Source organism: Brachycentrus maculatus, unplaced genomic scaffold (assembly GCF_059751285.1).
Source record: "Brachycentrus maculatus isolate JH-2025_06_01 unplaced genomic scaffold, ASM5975128v1 h1tg000206l, whole genome shotgun sequence".
In the NCBI taxonomy this organism is placed as follows: domain Eukaryota; kingdom Metazoa; phylum Arthropoda; class Insecta; order Trichoptera; family Brachycentridae; genus Brachycentrus; species Brachycentrus maculatus.
Genome location: NW_028280957.1, coordinates 1002978 through 1021030, shown reverse-complemented (window position 1 = coordinate 1021030; position 18053 = coordinate 1002978). Strand labels below are relative to the sequence as shown.

General features: G+C 36.9%; 1 protein-coding gene across 1 annotated transcript; it reads left to right on the top strand.

Moving 5' to 3' along the window:
* The first annotated feature begins 326 nt into the window (after positions 1-326).
* On the top strand, positions 327-15764 carry LOC148307158 (heparan-alpha-glucosaminide N-acetyltransferase-like). The gene is made up of 8 exons (XM_088263859.1): positions 327-930; positions 4276-4561; positions 7492-7663; positions 8817-9012; positions 10473-10640; positions 11724-11883; positions 12872-13116; positions 15647-15764. The coding sequence occupies exons 1-7, from the start codon at positions 464-466 to the stop codon at positions 13112-13114; spliced, it is 1692 nt and encodes a 563-aa protein (XP_088119985.1). The 5' UTR covers positions 327-463; the 3' UTR covers positions 13115-13116; positions 15647-15764.
* Positions 15765-18053: the final 2289 nt, after the last annotated feature.

Genomic DNA, 18053 nt, shown 5'->3' with positions numbered 1-18053 from the left:
TATTTAAGATTTTAAACACCTCATTATAATAGAAACATTTAAATTAAATAGTATTTGGATAAAATAAGTATTTACAGTCGAGGGGGTATCAAATAGTTTAAAAATATAGCATTCAGCAGTTTCTGACATATTTTCACATAAGACGAAAAAGAAATCGAAGATTCGTATGTTTATTACAAGAAAAATATGGTGAATGCGAAATGACGATCATGGAATGTTGATTACATAGTGTGTGTTAAGTAGGTACCGAGTTAAATAAAAATATCTAGTTAGTTACATCACTATAGAAAGGGAAAAAATATCTATGGAATTCACCTGTCACTTTTGTCATTGTAATTTTGTGATTCATTGTGACTTTTTATCTTCGTTTAGTTTTTTTTGTTTGTTTCAGACGTAAACAATATTCGCGTCATGTCCAATTAGTTTATATTCCATAGTCGAAACTGAGTTTTACAGCTTGAAAATGGTCAACTTCAAGAACGTGATGTTCTACTCGCGAAAGTGCGACACGAAAACATTGTTTTACGACGAGGCTTGCCTGAGCGTAGTGTCCGATAAAAATGTTTCTCTCTTAAAACAATACACGGAATGCGAGGGGTGCGATTATGTAAGCGGATTAACAGTGAACAATGGCACGAATGACCTGCTCGTGCGTACAATATGGCCTCTCGCTTACAAAATACAAAACAACGACGATAATACCCAAATTTGCAACGGAACTGTTTTGTTCAAAGAGTACGGCAGGTACCAAATAAACGTCACGGGAAATGGATGCTCCGATATTTTCATTACGGAGCAGCCCGATGAGCCTTTACTACCGTTTTTAGTCGCTATCGTGATCATGTTGGCCATCGCGACTCTGTGGTACTTGGTAAAGGGACTTATCAAGAAAATTGGACAATCTGAGATGTGGAACCAAATACTTAGGAGGTTAGATACTTACATTTTTCTTCTTCTTCTAAACCTTGTCCGCGCCCAATGCTGTATAAAAGCACTGCAAGTGGACAGTCATCTTTCTACTCCTATACAATTTGACAGTCTTTTTGCCTTTTTGCCTTTGGTATGCTGACGATGCTGTGCTTCTTGCCGATAGTAGAAAAGACCTGCAGGAGCTGGTGTCAAGTGTGTATAGTAAATGTGTAGCAAATCCAAAGTCGTGTTTTTTGAAAAAAAAATTATGTAGATCTGGGTGTAAATTGTACATTTTTTTTTACTTTAAAGGCGGAGACTGACCGGAGCCTTTCTTCGTAACAAAACATCGTAAAAACATCGTAAGATCGCTCGCGGCGAGCATGTTACATGACGTTACAGCATTGCTGACTGACCGCCATCAGTGCTCGCTAGTGGCCTTGTGCTCAGTGTTGCCATATGTCACACCAAAAAATCTGAAAATCTGAATCAATAACCCAAAATCTGGATGAATGTTTGCAACATTGCATAGGTACTGTAGTTAAAATGTCGGACGACGAAGACGTGATTCTTGGTTCTGTGATTTTAATAAATTACTCCAAATGAAGAAAAAAAATTAATATAGTGCCAATCCCCACAAATTCCCCGCAGTTTGGGGAATTGCCCACAGATTGGCAACCCTGTACTAACCTAAAATTGCATCCGACTTCGGATGGAGCATTCGGAAGGAGCGACGAGCAGTTCGGCTCGGTGTTACCTTACGACGAAATGCTCCGGTCAGTCTTCGCCTTAACTCTGTTATAGTCTTGTTTCTTCCGCTCTTATAAATGTGGTATTACTATGAAAGTTCGTGGAATTTGTGACTCTTACATGAGTTACGAGCTGCGTACTACGATTTCCATACAAATATGAACTGGGGTCTTGTGGTAACTAGTTTTGGATCACTTGTAAATTTTTGATGATCAGTACGGGAAAGTTAATTTTTTTTTTTTTTACAATACTGTAATATAATGTTTTACATAGATTTATATTATCCACTGACACTTTGTGATGGAATTGCATTTTTAATATATTATTAGATTAAAACCAATATTTTTAGCTTTTCCACTTTATTTTTATTTGACCAGCGACCGGGTTTCGTCGTTACCGACATCATCAGACTGGTCTGATGATGTCGGTAACGACAAAACCCGGTCGCTGGTCAAATAAAAATAAAGTGGAAAAGCTAAAAATATTGGTTTTAATCTAATAATGTTTTACAACTTTTTTTTTTGATGAACAAGCATAGCCCGTGACGAGACATTCATTTACATTATTAAAAATATATATATAAGAAAACGTATATATATATCTAGATAGTCTTCTTCTTCTTCTTCTTCTTGGTGTAAGCCTTGTGGCCTATTTTTAAGAGGGATTAGCCGCCTGCGATGTTGATTCCCAGCTATCGATCCATCTCTTTGGTGGTCTGCTCGGGCGTCGTCTACAATGGGGTTGGCTGTACAGTGCGATGTGGGGGAGTCTGGATGGTTCCATTCTCCTCACATGCGCTACCATTGTCTCCTTCGTTGCCTTCCCCACCTAACGACATCTTCCATCTCGCATATTTCCCTATCCTGGTGTTTCTTATTCTATCTCGAAGACTCTTGACTGATATGCTTCTTAGAGTCTTCATTTCCGACATATCTAGATAATACTATCAATATAACACAAAACAAAGTAAATTGATATAAACAAAATTATAGAACATTTTGAGTGTGTCCAAATACTTGTTCACAAAATCTGGATTATCTCCAATTACAGGAGTTATTTTCATATTATTTTTTGATATCTCATCAAAGATGAAGAAGAATATGGAAGTCTGGGCATTTACGGGGCTTACGACCGTCATAGGCTGTAAACTTATCACTTAAACCAGCCTATGACGGTCGTAAGCCCCGTAAATGCCCAGACTTCCATATTCTTCTTCATCTTTGATGAGATATCAAAAAATAATATAAAATTATAGAATTTCATTAATTGATTCGGCAGTCACTTTGTGGTAAAATCTATCCTTTTTAATTAATGTTTTACCTAGTAAATACCACTTTTTCTTAAAATCTACTGTGATACGTGTTGATTCGATGCATTCCGCATCATTTTCAAACACCGTATGTGAAGCTAATTCTAAATTTTAGAGTTGGGTCCTTGGGACGTTGAATGTTGAAGAGGGGGTAGTAGCTGTTACTTATTTATATTTATTTATTTAATTTTTATTTTTTATTTTTATTTCTTATCAGAGGGAACATAGACAAAAGGGGGGAGGCTTTAGTCATTGTCATATTGTTAATTATGGGTTTATTGTTATTTATATTTTTATGAATTTCTATTGTTTCAAAATGTTGCAGTTTATGGCTTTTCGTATTAATTATTTTTAAGGTTTCTACGTTATTGTGGTCAAATTTGTGATCATTATATATTAAAGCCTCCGTCTCCGTAGTGTAATGGTCAGCGCGCTCGGCTACCGTTCTGGAGGTCCCGGGTTCGATTCCCAAGGGTGGTAAAATAAATATAAGCGATTTTTTCACTGTCATATTTATTCAATATTACCCTGGACTGGTACCTGAAGCGGAGGGCTGATCACCTTTCCTTCATGTGTAAACGATCAAGATAACACTGCGTTTATATGACGCAGTGCCCTATGCACTATTGGGGTGCGGATAAGGGTTTTATTATTTTTTATTTATATATTAAATGGTTAGCGAGTTCCGAAAAATTATTATTTCTCAAACATTATTCATGTTCCCTGATTCCTGTTTTGAATTTTCTGGAAGTCATACCAATATACGAACTTCCACAGTCGCAATTTAATTTATATATGCCACTATTGTGTAAAATATATTTCCAGGATTACTTTGTGTTTTAAAATTTTTAATTAAATTATTTTTTGTGTAAAATGCTGGTTTTTTATTATTAGGGAATTTTTTGGTTATTTTATGTGATGTTTTATTTATGTAAATGATTCTTTTCTAGTTGGTTTTTACTTTTTCATTATACGTTTTGGCTGAGTAAAGAAATATTTTTGTTAAATTATTTTTATTTTTACGCGCCAATATCGCGTCTATTATATTTGGTTTATAACCGTTATTGTAAGCAATTTGTTTAATTGTATTTATTTCTCGTTTAAACTTATTATCATTTAATGGAAATTGTAGTGCTCTATGGATCATGGAGTTAAAGCTGGCTAGTTTATGATTAAGTGGATGGGCTGAACAAGTATTTACTAAGTAAAATATTAATTGAAGATTATAGAAGTTTACATGAACAAAATACACATTGCAACAATAACTGTCCGCTGTTGGCTGTCTCTAATTAAGTTTGATGTTGCAGGGGCGATTCGGGCGACGAGCTGCTGGGCGCCAGCCCGAGCCCGACGCGGCGCGCCAGCACGCGACTGCTCTCGGCCGACGTCTTCCGCGGCGCCACCATCTCGCTCATGATCCTGGTGAACTACGGCGGCGGCGGCTACTCCCAGCTGCGCCACGCCGTCTGGAACGGGCTCACCATCGCCGACCTGGTCTTCCCCTGGTTCGCCTGGCTCATGGGCATGTCGCTCTGCCTGTCGCTGCACACGCGCCTGCGCACCGCCATGACCAGGGGGACGGCCTTCATGCAGGTTCGGCCCTGCACATTATTCTACAAATCAACCCGCAAAAGTCAAGCGCGGTCCGTCCATACATGCTGTGGATACTCGGCATCCCTTGCATTTTAGAGTAAAAAGATTTAAACTTCTGTCCTTAAACAGCAATACTGCAATTTAAATATTTTGATATTTCTACAGCGACCATATTATGTTATTTTTTTTACAAAAACAGCGCTGTACAAAATCATACAAATATTATTATTATAAAAGAACGTGCATATATCGTCCCGTCACAGCGTATGCGCAACGAGCGACACGATACAAAGATCGCGGGCGAGTCTAATACACATACATTCTCAAATACTGTGAAACGCGTAAAAAGCGTGTAAACAAGCAATACTGGATGCGATTTGTAAGCCGCGTGCACATGTCAGAACCATGCGTACTGAGACCCGCAAGCCAACATCCATATCAACTGCATACGATATTAATGACAGCATCCGACGTACAAAAAACGTCTTTAATACTAATGTGTATAATGAACAGAATCACATACTGTATTGGATTGTTCTTAGTGCGCGCGTTGCTTTGACAGTTTACTTTTGAGCTTGAAGACTGAAGTTTAACTGTTGTTGAATATTATTAACCTGCGATTTACTTAATAATTTGAATAAATAAAAATGAATTCACCATATTTTGTATCTGTAATTATTGAGTTTTGGATTTATGGAGATGGCGTCTAGATGTGCATATTTGATATCTAGTACGTAGTAAGTTTTTGTTTTGGCATATGGGAACACTGGACCAAGTATTCGTTAAGTCGCAACTTAATTTTCTCTTAATCCTGGTAACATTTTATGTAGTTGATTTTTTCCTAAAACACTGTTTTTGTATTGAATAAGTTTTTCTTCAAAATAATTATATGATTTTGAAAAGAACAGTTATTGAAAGGTAAGAAGTTCTATATATATATATAACGTGGTAATATTTTCCTTTTGAAAATTAAGTGTAAATAATATGTAAAGTGGGTGTATAATAATAAAATAAACAATGTGTTGCTTTGTAATTAAAGTTTATTCTTAATTTATCTTTATATCTATCTATCTATCTATCTATCTATCTGATTCTGACAGTTAATAATATTATCGGAAGTCTTTTGTTTAATTCTGAGCGACGCATGCGGCATCTGGTGGTAGAACTGTTTTATGTAGGTACTTTTTGTAAGTACTTAATAAAATGTATAGGTAGGTACCTAGTTATTTTATTACATCTCCCCCCTTGGGGATGAAAATTCATAGTAAAATTTTCACTCGTCCTCCGGATCATCTTCTTGTATAAGTTTAGTGATATGATAAAGTTTTTTTTTTTTTTTTCTTTCTTTCTTTTTTCCTTCTTTTTTTTCTTTCTTGTTTTTTTTCTTTCTTCCTTTTTTTTTTCGTTCTTTTTTTTCTTTTTTTTTGTATTTTTTTTTCTTCTTGACCCTTTTAAAGTAGACACAGTTTTTCTCAATCCATTTGTTTTTTTCTTTTGAATTCCTTCATTTTTATTCAGATCTCTTAAAGTATCTTCTAATATAACCAAATGTACAACTTTTAATTGTTCATCTGCATTTTTATTCGATTCTAAAACTGGATTCCGGCTTAGACAATCTACTTCTAAATTCTTCTTTCCTGGAGTATATTTTATTTCATCTTTCGTAGAAGTTTTTTCTACTTTATTTTTATTTTCATTTTTCAAGCACTGTTTCTGTGTTATTTGTATGTCTTCATTTTTATTCTGATCTTTTGAAATATCTTCTAATTTAACCAAATTTACAACTTTTAATTGTTCATCTGCATTTTCATTCGATTTTAATACTGGATTCCTGCTTAGACAATCTACTTCTAAATTCTTCTTTCCTGGAGTATATTTTATTTTATCTTTCGTAGAAGCTTTTTCTACTTTATTTTTATTTTCATTTTTCAAGCACTGTTTCTGTGTTATTTGTATGTCTTCATTTTTATTCTGATCTTTTAAAATATCTTCTAATTTAACCAAATTTACAACTTTTAATTGTTCATTTGCATTTTCCTTCGATTCTAATACTGGATTCCTGCTCATACAATCTGCTTCGAAATTCTTCTTTTCTGGAGTATATTTTATTTTATATTTTGTAGAAATTTTTTCCACATTATTTTTATTTTCATTCTTCAAGCACTGTTTCTGTGTGATTTGTAAATCTTCATTTTTATTATTAATCTTATCATCGTCCTTTGTTTTAAACCAGCATGTTGCTTCAGGGTGATATCGAGTTCCCTTATTTAATTTTTCACAAATCTTACATGGACTTTTATCTTTAATTTTATCACTAGTTCTTAGATTTCCACGTCTTCTTTGATTATCTTCTAATCGTTTTCTTTGATCATCTTCTAATTTTTCTCTCTCACTCCGAACATATTGTAGTAATTGTTTTAATACATCTAATGTTTCATAATCCATTTCCATTTAACAAAATTGTCGTTTTATAACGTGGTAATATTTTCCTTTTGAAAATTAAGTGTAAATAATATGTAAAGTGGGTGTATAATAATAAAATAAACAATGTGTTGCTTTGTAATTAAAGTTTATTCTTAATTTATCTTTATATCTATCTATCTATCTATCTATCTATCTGATTCTGACAGTTAATAATATTATCGGAAGTCTTTTGTTTAATTCTGAGCGACGCATGCGGCATCTGGTGGTAGAACTGTTTTATGTAGGTACTTTTTGTAAGTACTTAATAAAATGTATAGGTAGGTACCTAGTTATTTTATTACATATATTCTAAAAATAAATAAATATCCATTATACATTCTTTAAAAAAATCAGGCATGGACAGACGTGTCACCTTTTCAGCAGTTGGCCGGGGAATGAGTTATGTCTTTATGAATGTCCCCTTAACTGAGTAAAAGTTAAATTAAAAATTCATATTTGTTTTCCAGGTTCTTCGGAGATCAGTGATTTTGATCGGCCTCGGAGTGGTGATAGGTTCCAAAGGCCGCATCATCGAAGAGCTCAGACTGCCCGGAGTGCTGCAGAGGCTCGGACTCGCTTACTTTATTGTTGCGGGATTCGAGTGCTTTGCGATGAATGCCTCGTTGAGTTACACGCCAGGTTAGAACAATGCAATGCAAGACTAATGTTTTCTTTTATCAATGTGGCAGCAAAGCTATACTGGTAACCCTAATGCAAGGGTGGCCAACCCGCGGCCCGCGGGCCGCATGCGGCCCGCCGGGTGTCTACTTGCGGCCCGCGGAGCAAATCACACATTTTTTCCTTTAGTGTGCACAAAACCACCAAAAGAACATTCCACCGTGCGTAGTTCGTATCATATCCCATATATAGGAGTATTTTACTATCCTGATAATTTCAGGACCCATAATGGCGTCAAGTAGTAAAGACGTTGGACTAAAGAAGAGAAGAGTAACAGAAGAACTGAAAAGTTTTTAAGACAGATGGACCATAAAATATTTTTTCATGGAATTTAAAATAAAGCCAACATGCGTGATCTGCAATGATTCTGTTTCTATCTTGAAAAAGTAAAACATTAGAGGACATTACGAGGCTAAACATGCAAATAAGTTTGAAAAGTAGCTAATAAATATGTTTACATAATTTGTTTTGTCCGCCTCCGTAGTGTAATGGTCAGCACGCTAGGCTACCGTTCTGGAGGACCCGGGTTCGATTCCCAGGGGGGGTAAGAATAAATATGAGTGATTTTTTCACTGTAATATTTATTCAATATAACCCTGGACTGGTACTTGAAGCGGAGGGCTGATCACCTTTCCTTCATGTGTAAACGATCAAGATAACGCTGCGTTTATATGACGCAGTGCCCTATGCACCATTGGGGTGCGGATAAGGGTTTTATTATTATTATATATAATATATATGAGCACGGAAACAACAAGAAAAACTTGGTAAGTAATGTAAGGTTAAGTATATAAATCACGTAAAGGAAAGGCGATCAGCCCTCCGCTTCAGGTACCAGTCCAGGGTAATATTGAATAAATATTACAGTGAAAAAATCACTCATATTTATTCTTACCCCCCCTGGGAATCGAACCCGGGTCCTCCAGAACGGTAGCCGAGTGTGCTGACCATTACACTACGGAGGCGGACAAAACAACACATACTTCCCAAATATACGAAACCATCGTCCTGTTTCAAAATTTCCCAATCTACTGCATTTTTACACCCTATATTTATCTCGTTTTTATTCACCATAATCGCAGAGACCAGTGTTGATAATTTCCCTTCCGTTCAGGCACGGCCCTATTCCGCGACCTGCACTCCACGTGGAAGCAGTGGCTGTTCACGCTCAGCCTGGTGGCCCTGCAAGTGGGCATCACCCTGGGCGTGGCGGCCCCCGGCTGCCCGCAGGGCTACATGGGGCCCGGAGGGCTGCACAAGGGGTCCGTGGCCCCCAACTGTACGGGAGGCATTGCAGGCTACATTGACAGGTGACAAAATTCAATTATTTTTTGTGTTCTAAAAGCTTTATTACCATATTATTTTTTGTCATCTCAATATAGATGAAGAAGAATATGGAAGGCTGGGCAAATGCCTGTAAATACAGGGCAGATTATTTTTGTTTGTTCTGCAATATATGTACTTACTTACTTACTTATAACCCTTATCCGCACCCAATGGTGCATAGGGCACTGCATCGAATTGACACTGTGTTATATTGATCATTACTTACGTGAGGGCAAGGTGATCACTCTTGAGCTTCATGAACCAGTCCAGGGTAATATCAAATAAATATTACAGTGTAAAATCACAAATATTTATTTTTACCCCCCCCCCCCCCTGGGAATCGAACCCGGGACCTCCAGCACGGTAGCTGTGCTGGAGGTCCCGGGTTCGGACACCCGACCATTACACCACAAAGGCGAACAATGGGCGGTATGAAAAATATTCCAATACGTGAAATGACTCAAACTAAACTGAAGATTGAGATCGCATAAAAACTCTGAAGATTTCTGGCGATGCCTTTACAAGCGACACACTAGCCAATCCGGACAAGGCATCTCAAATAATGTCAACAGACTGTCGCCTAGCACTCAGGTAGCAGATTACCCTTCAAGGCGTTTTATTTCACACTGATAACAAACCCGTATATTGCCGTTTCCTGCCGATAACCGACAGTCGACAAAAACGGCATTTGCCGTGTCCCGCAGTTGACCGACAGTATGCGAAAAATGGCAAATGCCGTGTCCCGCCGACAACGTGTTAATTAACATCTTAATGCTATAATTTTTGCAAATGGCGTCGCACGTCAATCATATTTGACATTTCGCTCACGCCTTTCAAGAACGTAATAAATCAAAAAACTTGATTTTTAAGGAGAACGTTTTTAATGTTTAAAAATATAATACAAGGTACTAAATTTTAAAAATATAATACAATGTTAAAAAACACATTAAAATTAATATAGCGACAATTGTTTCGCCTAGTTACGGCATTTTCAAACGAATGTCAAAATACAACTCAGTAATAATAATAATAATAATAAAACCCTTATCCGCACCCCAATGGTGCATAGGGCACTGCGTCATATAAACGCAGTGTTATCTTGATTGTTTACACATGAAGGAAAGGTGATCAGCCCTCCGCTTCAGGTACCAGTCCAGGGTAATATTGAATAAATATGACAGTGAACAAAATCACTTATATTTATTTTACCCCCCTTGGGAATCAAACCCGGGACCTCCAGAACGATAGCCGAGCGTGCTGACCATTACACTACGGAGGCGGACAAAACAACTCAGTAGTAGACTCAAAAAATCTATCACCAATTAAATATAATATAAATTAAAATGGAGTTCTACAAATTGAACGCCAAACCGATAAATATTATTCAGCCCTTTTCGAATGCCTTCAGCCGATGTTTTAAACTTATCATGTTTATTCTCCGCAGAGCCGTGTTTGGCCCCCTCCACCTGTACAAGGGCGGCACCTACAAGCAGCTGTACGAGACGTCGGTCCCCTTCGACCCTGAGGGTCTCCTCGGCACCCTGACCTGTGTGCTGGTGGTCCAACTCGGGGCTCAGGCCGCCCGGGTGCTGCTCTCCTACTCGCATGCCAAGTGAGTGTAGAAAGATCTAGCCAAAGAAAGAATGAATAATTTACTAGGAATCCCTTTTTGCAAATCCAGACTCGCGCAAAGATTCCCATTTTTAATAGCTCCGAAACTGTTTAATTCATTCCACAAAGACTATATGCTAGACATTAATTTTCTAAGTTTGCTTCGATTTAAAATTTTATCTGAAATAATTTATTAAAAAAACAGATCTATGTTCCTTTTTCTTTTAAATGTTTAACTCATATACATATTTTCTACTTTTTGTCTTATTTTCATCTTTTTGTTTTTCCGTTTTCTGTTAATATCAAATATTTGTAGTTTATATTAGCACTTTTATATTATCTAATATTATTTCTGATAATATCTATTGTATTCTTGCCAGTGCCCTTTACTATAACCTAAAATATAATGTATACCCACACACTGGCTATGCCTTTGTGGGTATACATTATATTTTAGGTTTATATTAATATTAGAAATCTTTTTTTTATATTAATAATAAAACCCTTATCCGCACCCCAATGGTGCATAGGGCACTGTGTCATATTAACGCAGTGTTATCTTGATCGTTTACACATGAAGGAAAGGTGATCAGCCCTCCGCTTCAGGTACCAGTCCAGGTTAATATTGAATAAATATTACAGTGAAAAAATCACTCATATTTATTCTTACCCTGGGAATCGAACCCGGGTCCTCCAGAACGGCAGCCGAGCGTGCTGACCATTACACTATGGAGGCGGACACATTAATATTAGAAATTAATATTAGAATTTTTTTGCACTTGTAATTATATTATACTGTGAAATGTAAAAGAATTTGAAATAATGAAAAATAAAAGGGCATCACATTTGGGAGAAATATCGGATTTTACATGCCTTATAGGTGTCTCACAGATTTCTGTAATACAGTAAAACCTCGATATAACGGACTAATTAAGGTGTGTCTGTGTATGTGAGGGGGGGGTGAGGGGGTGTCTGTTGTATGTGGGGTCCGAATCCTGGATTTTTATCACATACATTTTCTGAACAAGTATTTGGACACACTCAAAATATTGTTGTAAATTATGTGTTTGAATAATCTTTCCAGAGCTCGTGTGTCACACTGGCTGTTCTGGTCCGTGGTGACAGCTCTCCTGAGCGGGGCGCTCTCCTTCTACAGCAAGAACGACGGACCCATCCCCATGAACAAGAACCTCTGGTCGCTCTCCTACTGCCTCATAGCTTCCAGCCTTGCGTTCTTCATCCAGGTACCCCATTTCCATACATCATACCGGCTGTTCCGATTCATGGTCACCCTCCCTTCTACAGCAAAAAAAGATGGACCTATTTCCGTAGACACATGTGGTCACTCTCTTATCATATTATTTTGAGAAATAAAAAGACTTTGTTTTTTAAACCACTCATATTTTTACTAACCAACTAGTTTCGGCAACAACCTGTTGTCCTCTTCAGGGTATATAGTCATAAATTAAACCATGAAGAGGGCAACAGGTTGTTGCCGAAACTAGTTGGTTAATAAAAATGTGAGTGGATCAAAAAACAAAGTCTTTTTATTTCTCAAAATAATATATCAATTTATATCCACAAAGTTTTCAATATTCAAAACAATTCAATATTCAAAACTCTCTTATCAGACCTGCACCTGTATGGCTCCGAATGCTAGATGATGTATAGCACCATCTCTAGGCAACTAGAATCCGCTGAATTGAGAAAAATCTTAGAATATTTTCAATGATGTACATACTTTTTAATGTATTAAATATGTTTCTTATTTGTATTTAATAAATATTAGAGTGAAGACTGAATAAATATAAGTGAAGAAGTTTGAAAAAATATAATTGAAAGGGATCAGTAGAACCGATTTCGACCCGACGTTGGCCGGTACACAGACGCCTCCACAATCTTGACCAGCATACTAGATGATTTTTTTTTACCCATATCCGCACCCCAATGGTGCATAGGGCACTGCATAAAAAACAAAATAAAAACGCAGTGTTATCTTGATCTTTAACACATGAAGGAAAGGTGATCAGCCCTCCGCTTCAGGTGCCAGACCAGGATAAAATTGAATAAATACAAGAGTGAAAAAATCACTTATATTTATTTTACCTCCCCTGGGAATCCAACCCGGGGACCTGCAGAACGGTAGCCAAGCGTGCTGACCATCACACAAAGGAGGCGGACAAAACTACTAGATGTAGCCATAGTAATACCAATCGTTGAATCACATTCCAGGCCTTCCTGTACATCCTGATTGACTGGTTCTCCTACTGGGGCGGGCGGCCTTTCTACTACGCGGGCCGGAACGCCCTCCTGGTATACATGGGCTCGGAGCTGCTCAAGAACCGCTTCCCCTTCGAGTGGAAGCTGCAGAACCCCTCGCACATGCAGCTGCTGGCCATGAACTCGCTGGCCCTCGCGCTCTGGCTGGCCATCGCCGTGTTCCTGCACCGCAAGAACGTCATCCTGACCATCTAGACGTGAGTTTGGCCTTGCCGCTCGTTCGGCGACACTCAAACCTCTAATTTCTACATTATTTTTGACATCCCAATACAGATGAAGAAGAATTTGGAAGTCTGGGCATTTACAGGGCAATTTTTTATTTAACTAACTAACTAAACTAACCATCACGCCGCTTCCCCGCAGGGGTAGGCAGAGAGAATAGAACGCCACACCATTCTGTCTTTGCAAATATCCCTCGCCTCTTCCACGTTCATGCATCTCCTCATACACACCCGCCGATCGTTTCGACTCCTAACCTGACCGCTTTCAAGTATTTGGCATACCTGATCGTGCCAAGTTTTTCTCGGTCTTCCTCTGTTCCTTTTTCCAATTACATTCGCCTCATAAATTTGTTTTACCGTTCTTTCCTCACTCATTCGTTCTACATTTTACATTCTACAATTTTTTATTTATTATGTAATATATGTATTATACGAGGTCTGTTCAAAAAGTATCCGACTTTTTCATAACAAACAACATTTATCGAGATACAATTATGACACTAATTCCCTTCAAAGTAGTCCCTTCGAGCTGCTACGCACTTCCAAATCTGCCACTGCCGGAATCAACGCTGGAAAGATTCTTTTGGTATGGCGCGCAGGTGGTCCGTCGCAATGCTCATGACCCTGGTCTGAAATCTGGTCCCTTTTAAAGGCATTTTCAGCTGGGGGAAAAGCCAAAAATCACAAGGAGCGTATTGAGAAAAGGATCATTGATCACAGTCTCCAGCACGTCATGTGCGATCTCCACACGAAGTTGCTTCTGCTCAATTGTCAGCAACTTTAGCACAACTTTTGCTGAGATCCTTCTGAGGGCCACGGCAAATTTAAGAATTCCGATCGAAAAAGCCAATTCTTTAAAAATATTATTTTACTTGATTTTGAATAACAGGTATTTTTCTACATATTATTTATATTTGAAGCACTACCTTTGTGATTTTCCATTTTATAATTAAAATATAACTTTGTTTTAAAATCACTTTAAATATTTTATTGTAACTTAATTAGTTAGATTCTTCAGTTAAAATGGAATGAATAGATCCAACACTAATCCTCACTTCATGAGCAAGTTCTCTGATCGTTATTCCACGATCTTGCATGACCAGGATCCTTACTTGATCAATGACAACATCATTTTTGGATGTTGAGGGCCTACCGGATCGTGCTTCACTCTCCACTGATGAGCGGCCATCTTTGAAGTGGTTAAACCACTCCATTATTTGTGTGGTGCCCATTGCTTCATCTGCAAACACTTTTTTCTTTTAATTTTGCAGATAGTTTCCACTTGAGAATCCCCAAGCTTTAAACAAAATTTGATGCCGTAATGTTGTTTTTCTTTTCCGTCATTTTTTTAACACACTGACGACAATAGCGTATACACGCTCACTCTTCAATGGCGTAGCTGCGGCTGGGTGGCGCTGTGGTCATGCACTAGGTATACCTACAAACGTGCTCATGTGAGTGAGGTATACCTACAAGGTAACCGTTTGTAGGTATACCTAGTGAGGTATACCTACAAACAGTTATTTAAGCTCCGCCCCCAAACCGAAAAATTATGATCGGATACTTTTTGAACAGACCTTGTATTTGTATCAATTTATTGCATATTGTTTATCAACCCCGACATGTAAAAATGTATCTATTTGAAGAATATCACAACTTTACACAATTAATTTTTTGCGTAAACAAAATTGGTTTGATTTCCTGTGTTTTTCTCGTTTCTCTTTACATTTTTTTTTCCATAACTTGTAAGTTGTAAGATATAAATGATCATTCAATTTTAAATATCGATATTTTACTTATCGAAGAAAAAATATATATGGATCGAACCATTTTGCACAACCCTGGAGGAATGCCTAACATACTGTCCAAAATGTATCTGGTACTTTTGTAAATCATGATGTCAGATCCGACGGATCCGGTATTTCTCACTAGAGTATCGAATGCCGATATATCAGATTTTGGTAGTCCAAGGGTTAAAATGTTACAGCCTAATGGGATCAGTCTTACTAATATCTCCTAGCACTTGAAGGGTTAATTCTGTCATACATAGATCCGTTGTATGGGTATCGCATTCACTCTACCGTAATCCTCCTTTTGCCGATTCCATGTTTCGCTTGCACACATCAGTGTTGGCACTAGCACTCCGCTATGTGCTACCAGTTTGGCTTCCATGGACATATTTGTATAATGGAATATAATCTTGTAAGTAAATGACGCCTAATCATGTATTGTCCCCCTCCGTGGTGTAATGGTTAGCGTATTCAGCTATTGTGCTGGAGGTCCCGGGTTCGATTCCCGGGGGGGAGTGAAAATAAGTTTTAGTGATTTTACACTTTAATATTCATTTAATATTACCCTGGATTGGTTCCTGAAGTGCAGGAGTTCTTGATCTTGCCTTCATTCATCATAACGATCAAGATAACACTGTGTCAATGCGATGCAGTCCCTTATACACGATCGGGTTAGGAAAAGAAGAAGAAGAATCATGTATATTTTCTTTTTTCAGATTCCCTGGTTCCTGACCATGAAAAACTGATATTATTTTCAGACTCAAATCCTGAAATGTACTGAAAATGATTTGGCTGATTTTTTTTGACAATAAAAATGAATTATTTTGATCCTTATTCGTCCTTATATATATATATATATATAAAGAACAATCTGTTGATATTTAGGCCATTTAAATACTTAGTATTATACTTAACACGTTGACTGCCACGGCAAATTTAAGAATTCCGATCGAAAAAGCCGATTCTTTAAAAATATGAATTTACTTGATTTTGAATAACAAGTATTTTTCTACATATTATTTATATTTGAAGCACTAACTTTGTGATTTTCCATTTTATAATTAAAATATAACTTTGTTTTAAAATCACTTTAAATATTTTATTGTAACTTAATTATAATATCTACCGGTTTCGAAGCTAACCGCTTCTTTATCAAGACTGATTAATATTTAATAAGCGGTTTGCTTCGAAACCGGTAGACATTATAATTAAGTTATAATAAAATATTTTTAGTGATTTTTAAAACAAAGTTACATTTTAATTATTAGTATTTTTCTTTTATTTATTGTTTCGGCATTAACTTTGTGGTAAGACATGTTACAATGATTAAAGAAAACGCTTCGTTTTTTACCACTTGAGTTTTATTATAGACTACATGTTTCAGAACAAATTAACAATTTATTAAATAATATATTGTTTCAAAATTCTTCACCATTGCTTTCCATTTTTCCTTTGTTTTCAAACTCCATCCCTTGACTAACCCCTCCCCCTTCCTTTCCCCTCTCCTTATTTATAGAACAATTTTATGTTTTATATTTTAGTTATTATACAGACCTGAATGATGGAAGTTTAACTTCTGAAACATGTAGTCTATAATAAAACTCAAGTGGTAAAAAACGAAGTGTTTTCTTTAATCATTGTAGTATTTTTCTGTTAATGTAAGCCAGCATTGATTTCTTCGTTCTCTTTCCATGCGCCATCTATCCATATTAGCACTGATATACTTGGAATTTGATTGTAGCTGCAGGAATACGGCAAGTAAACACAGTAGGAGATAACTCCTAGTCGGTGTCCTAGCAAAGAACGCAATCTACCAGTTATCTCGTAGCAGGCAGTCAACGTGTTAAATACAGATTAAATTCCTGAATTGCTCAACTTAGGAGTTGTTTATGTCACATTTTCTTTTATTGATATCTCAAATGTTTCAGAATAATTATAATGCTTTGTTGAAACTAGCAAAAAGGGCATCAGCATCTCTATGATGGTGAAAAATCTTAGATACTTACTATGCATTTTTGTTACTCATGTGGTAATATGTTTATTCATTTTCTATTCAACTTTTACTTTGTAAATACCACTATTTATTAAAGTCTGTTGTGCCACTGTTTTGGTGTGGTAAATGTGGATGCATTCAACGTCATTAAAGACCATGATGATGTTGAATGCACCGAAATTCGTATCACAGGAGGCTTTATTAACCCTTCCCTTACGATGCTAAAAACATCAGCGCGCTCTGGTTATATGTATTTCGTACACCATATGAAAATGTGATTTAAAAACGGGAAAAATGTGAATATTCCTTAATGTTGCTTTTATTGACCATAGTTGAAGCATAAATGTATCAATTTTGTAATGTCAGCACGCTCGGCTACCGTTGTGGAGGTCCCAGGTTCGATTCCCAGGGGGGGGTTAAATAAATATGAGTGATTTTTTCACTGTAATATTTATTACATATTACCCTGGACTGGTATCTGAAGCGGAGAGCTGATCACCTTTCCTTCATGTGTAAACGATCAACATAACACTGCGTTTATATGAAGCAGTGCCCTATGCATCATTGGGGTGCGGATAGGGGTTTTATTATTATAATGTTAGCTCTGATAAGTACCTAAAAAAGAAAGAAAAAAATCATCGTAAGTATCCGCCACAGCTAGTGTAGCGATACAACCATCCCGAACGACGTCTTGTTGTTGTTGTCCACAAGATGTTGTTGCGCAACTAAAATGAGATCGTCCGAAACATTATGACGCCGCGTGCGCCTGCGACACGCACGCATACTCTGAGAAACGTCTGTGTATTGGTGATTCTATCCCCGATTTATTTTACAATTTATTTATTTCCGTCGCTGCAAATGAATAACATTATATTATAATATTTTTATGTAACGTGTAATAGTATTACGGAGGAATACAAAAATTCTGAGCCCGAATCTATTATAATTTATACTTATATTCTCATTTTTAAACTCGAGTTGTAGTGAATACATACCACCGGGAGGGAAAAATTTAACAGTGGTATTTACCATGTAAAAGTCAAGTTTGAAATCAATCGATATTACCACAAAATGACTGCCGAATCAATAAATGAAGCTTGATATCCAGAGAAATCGAAAATCCAGCATTG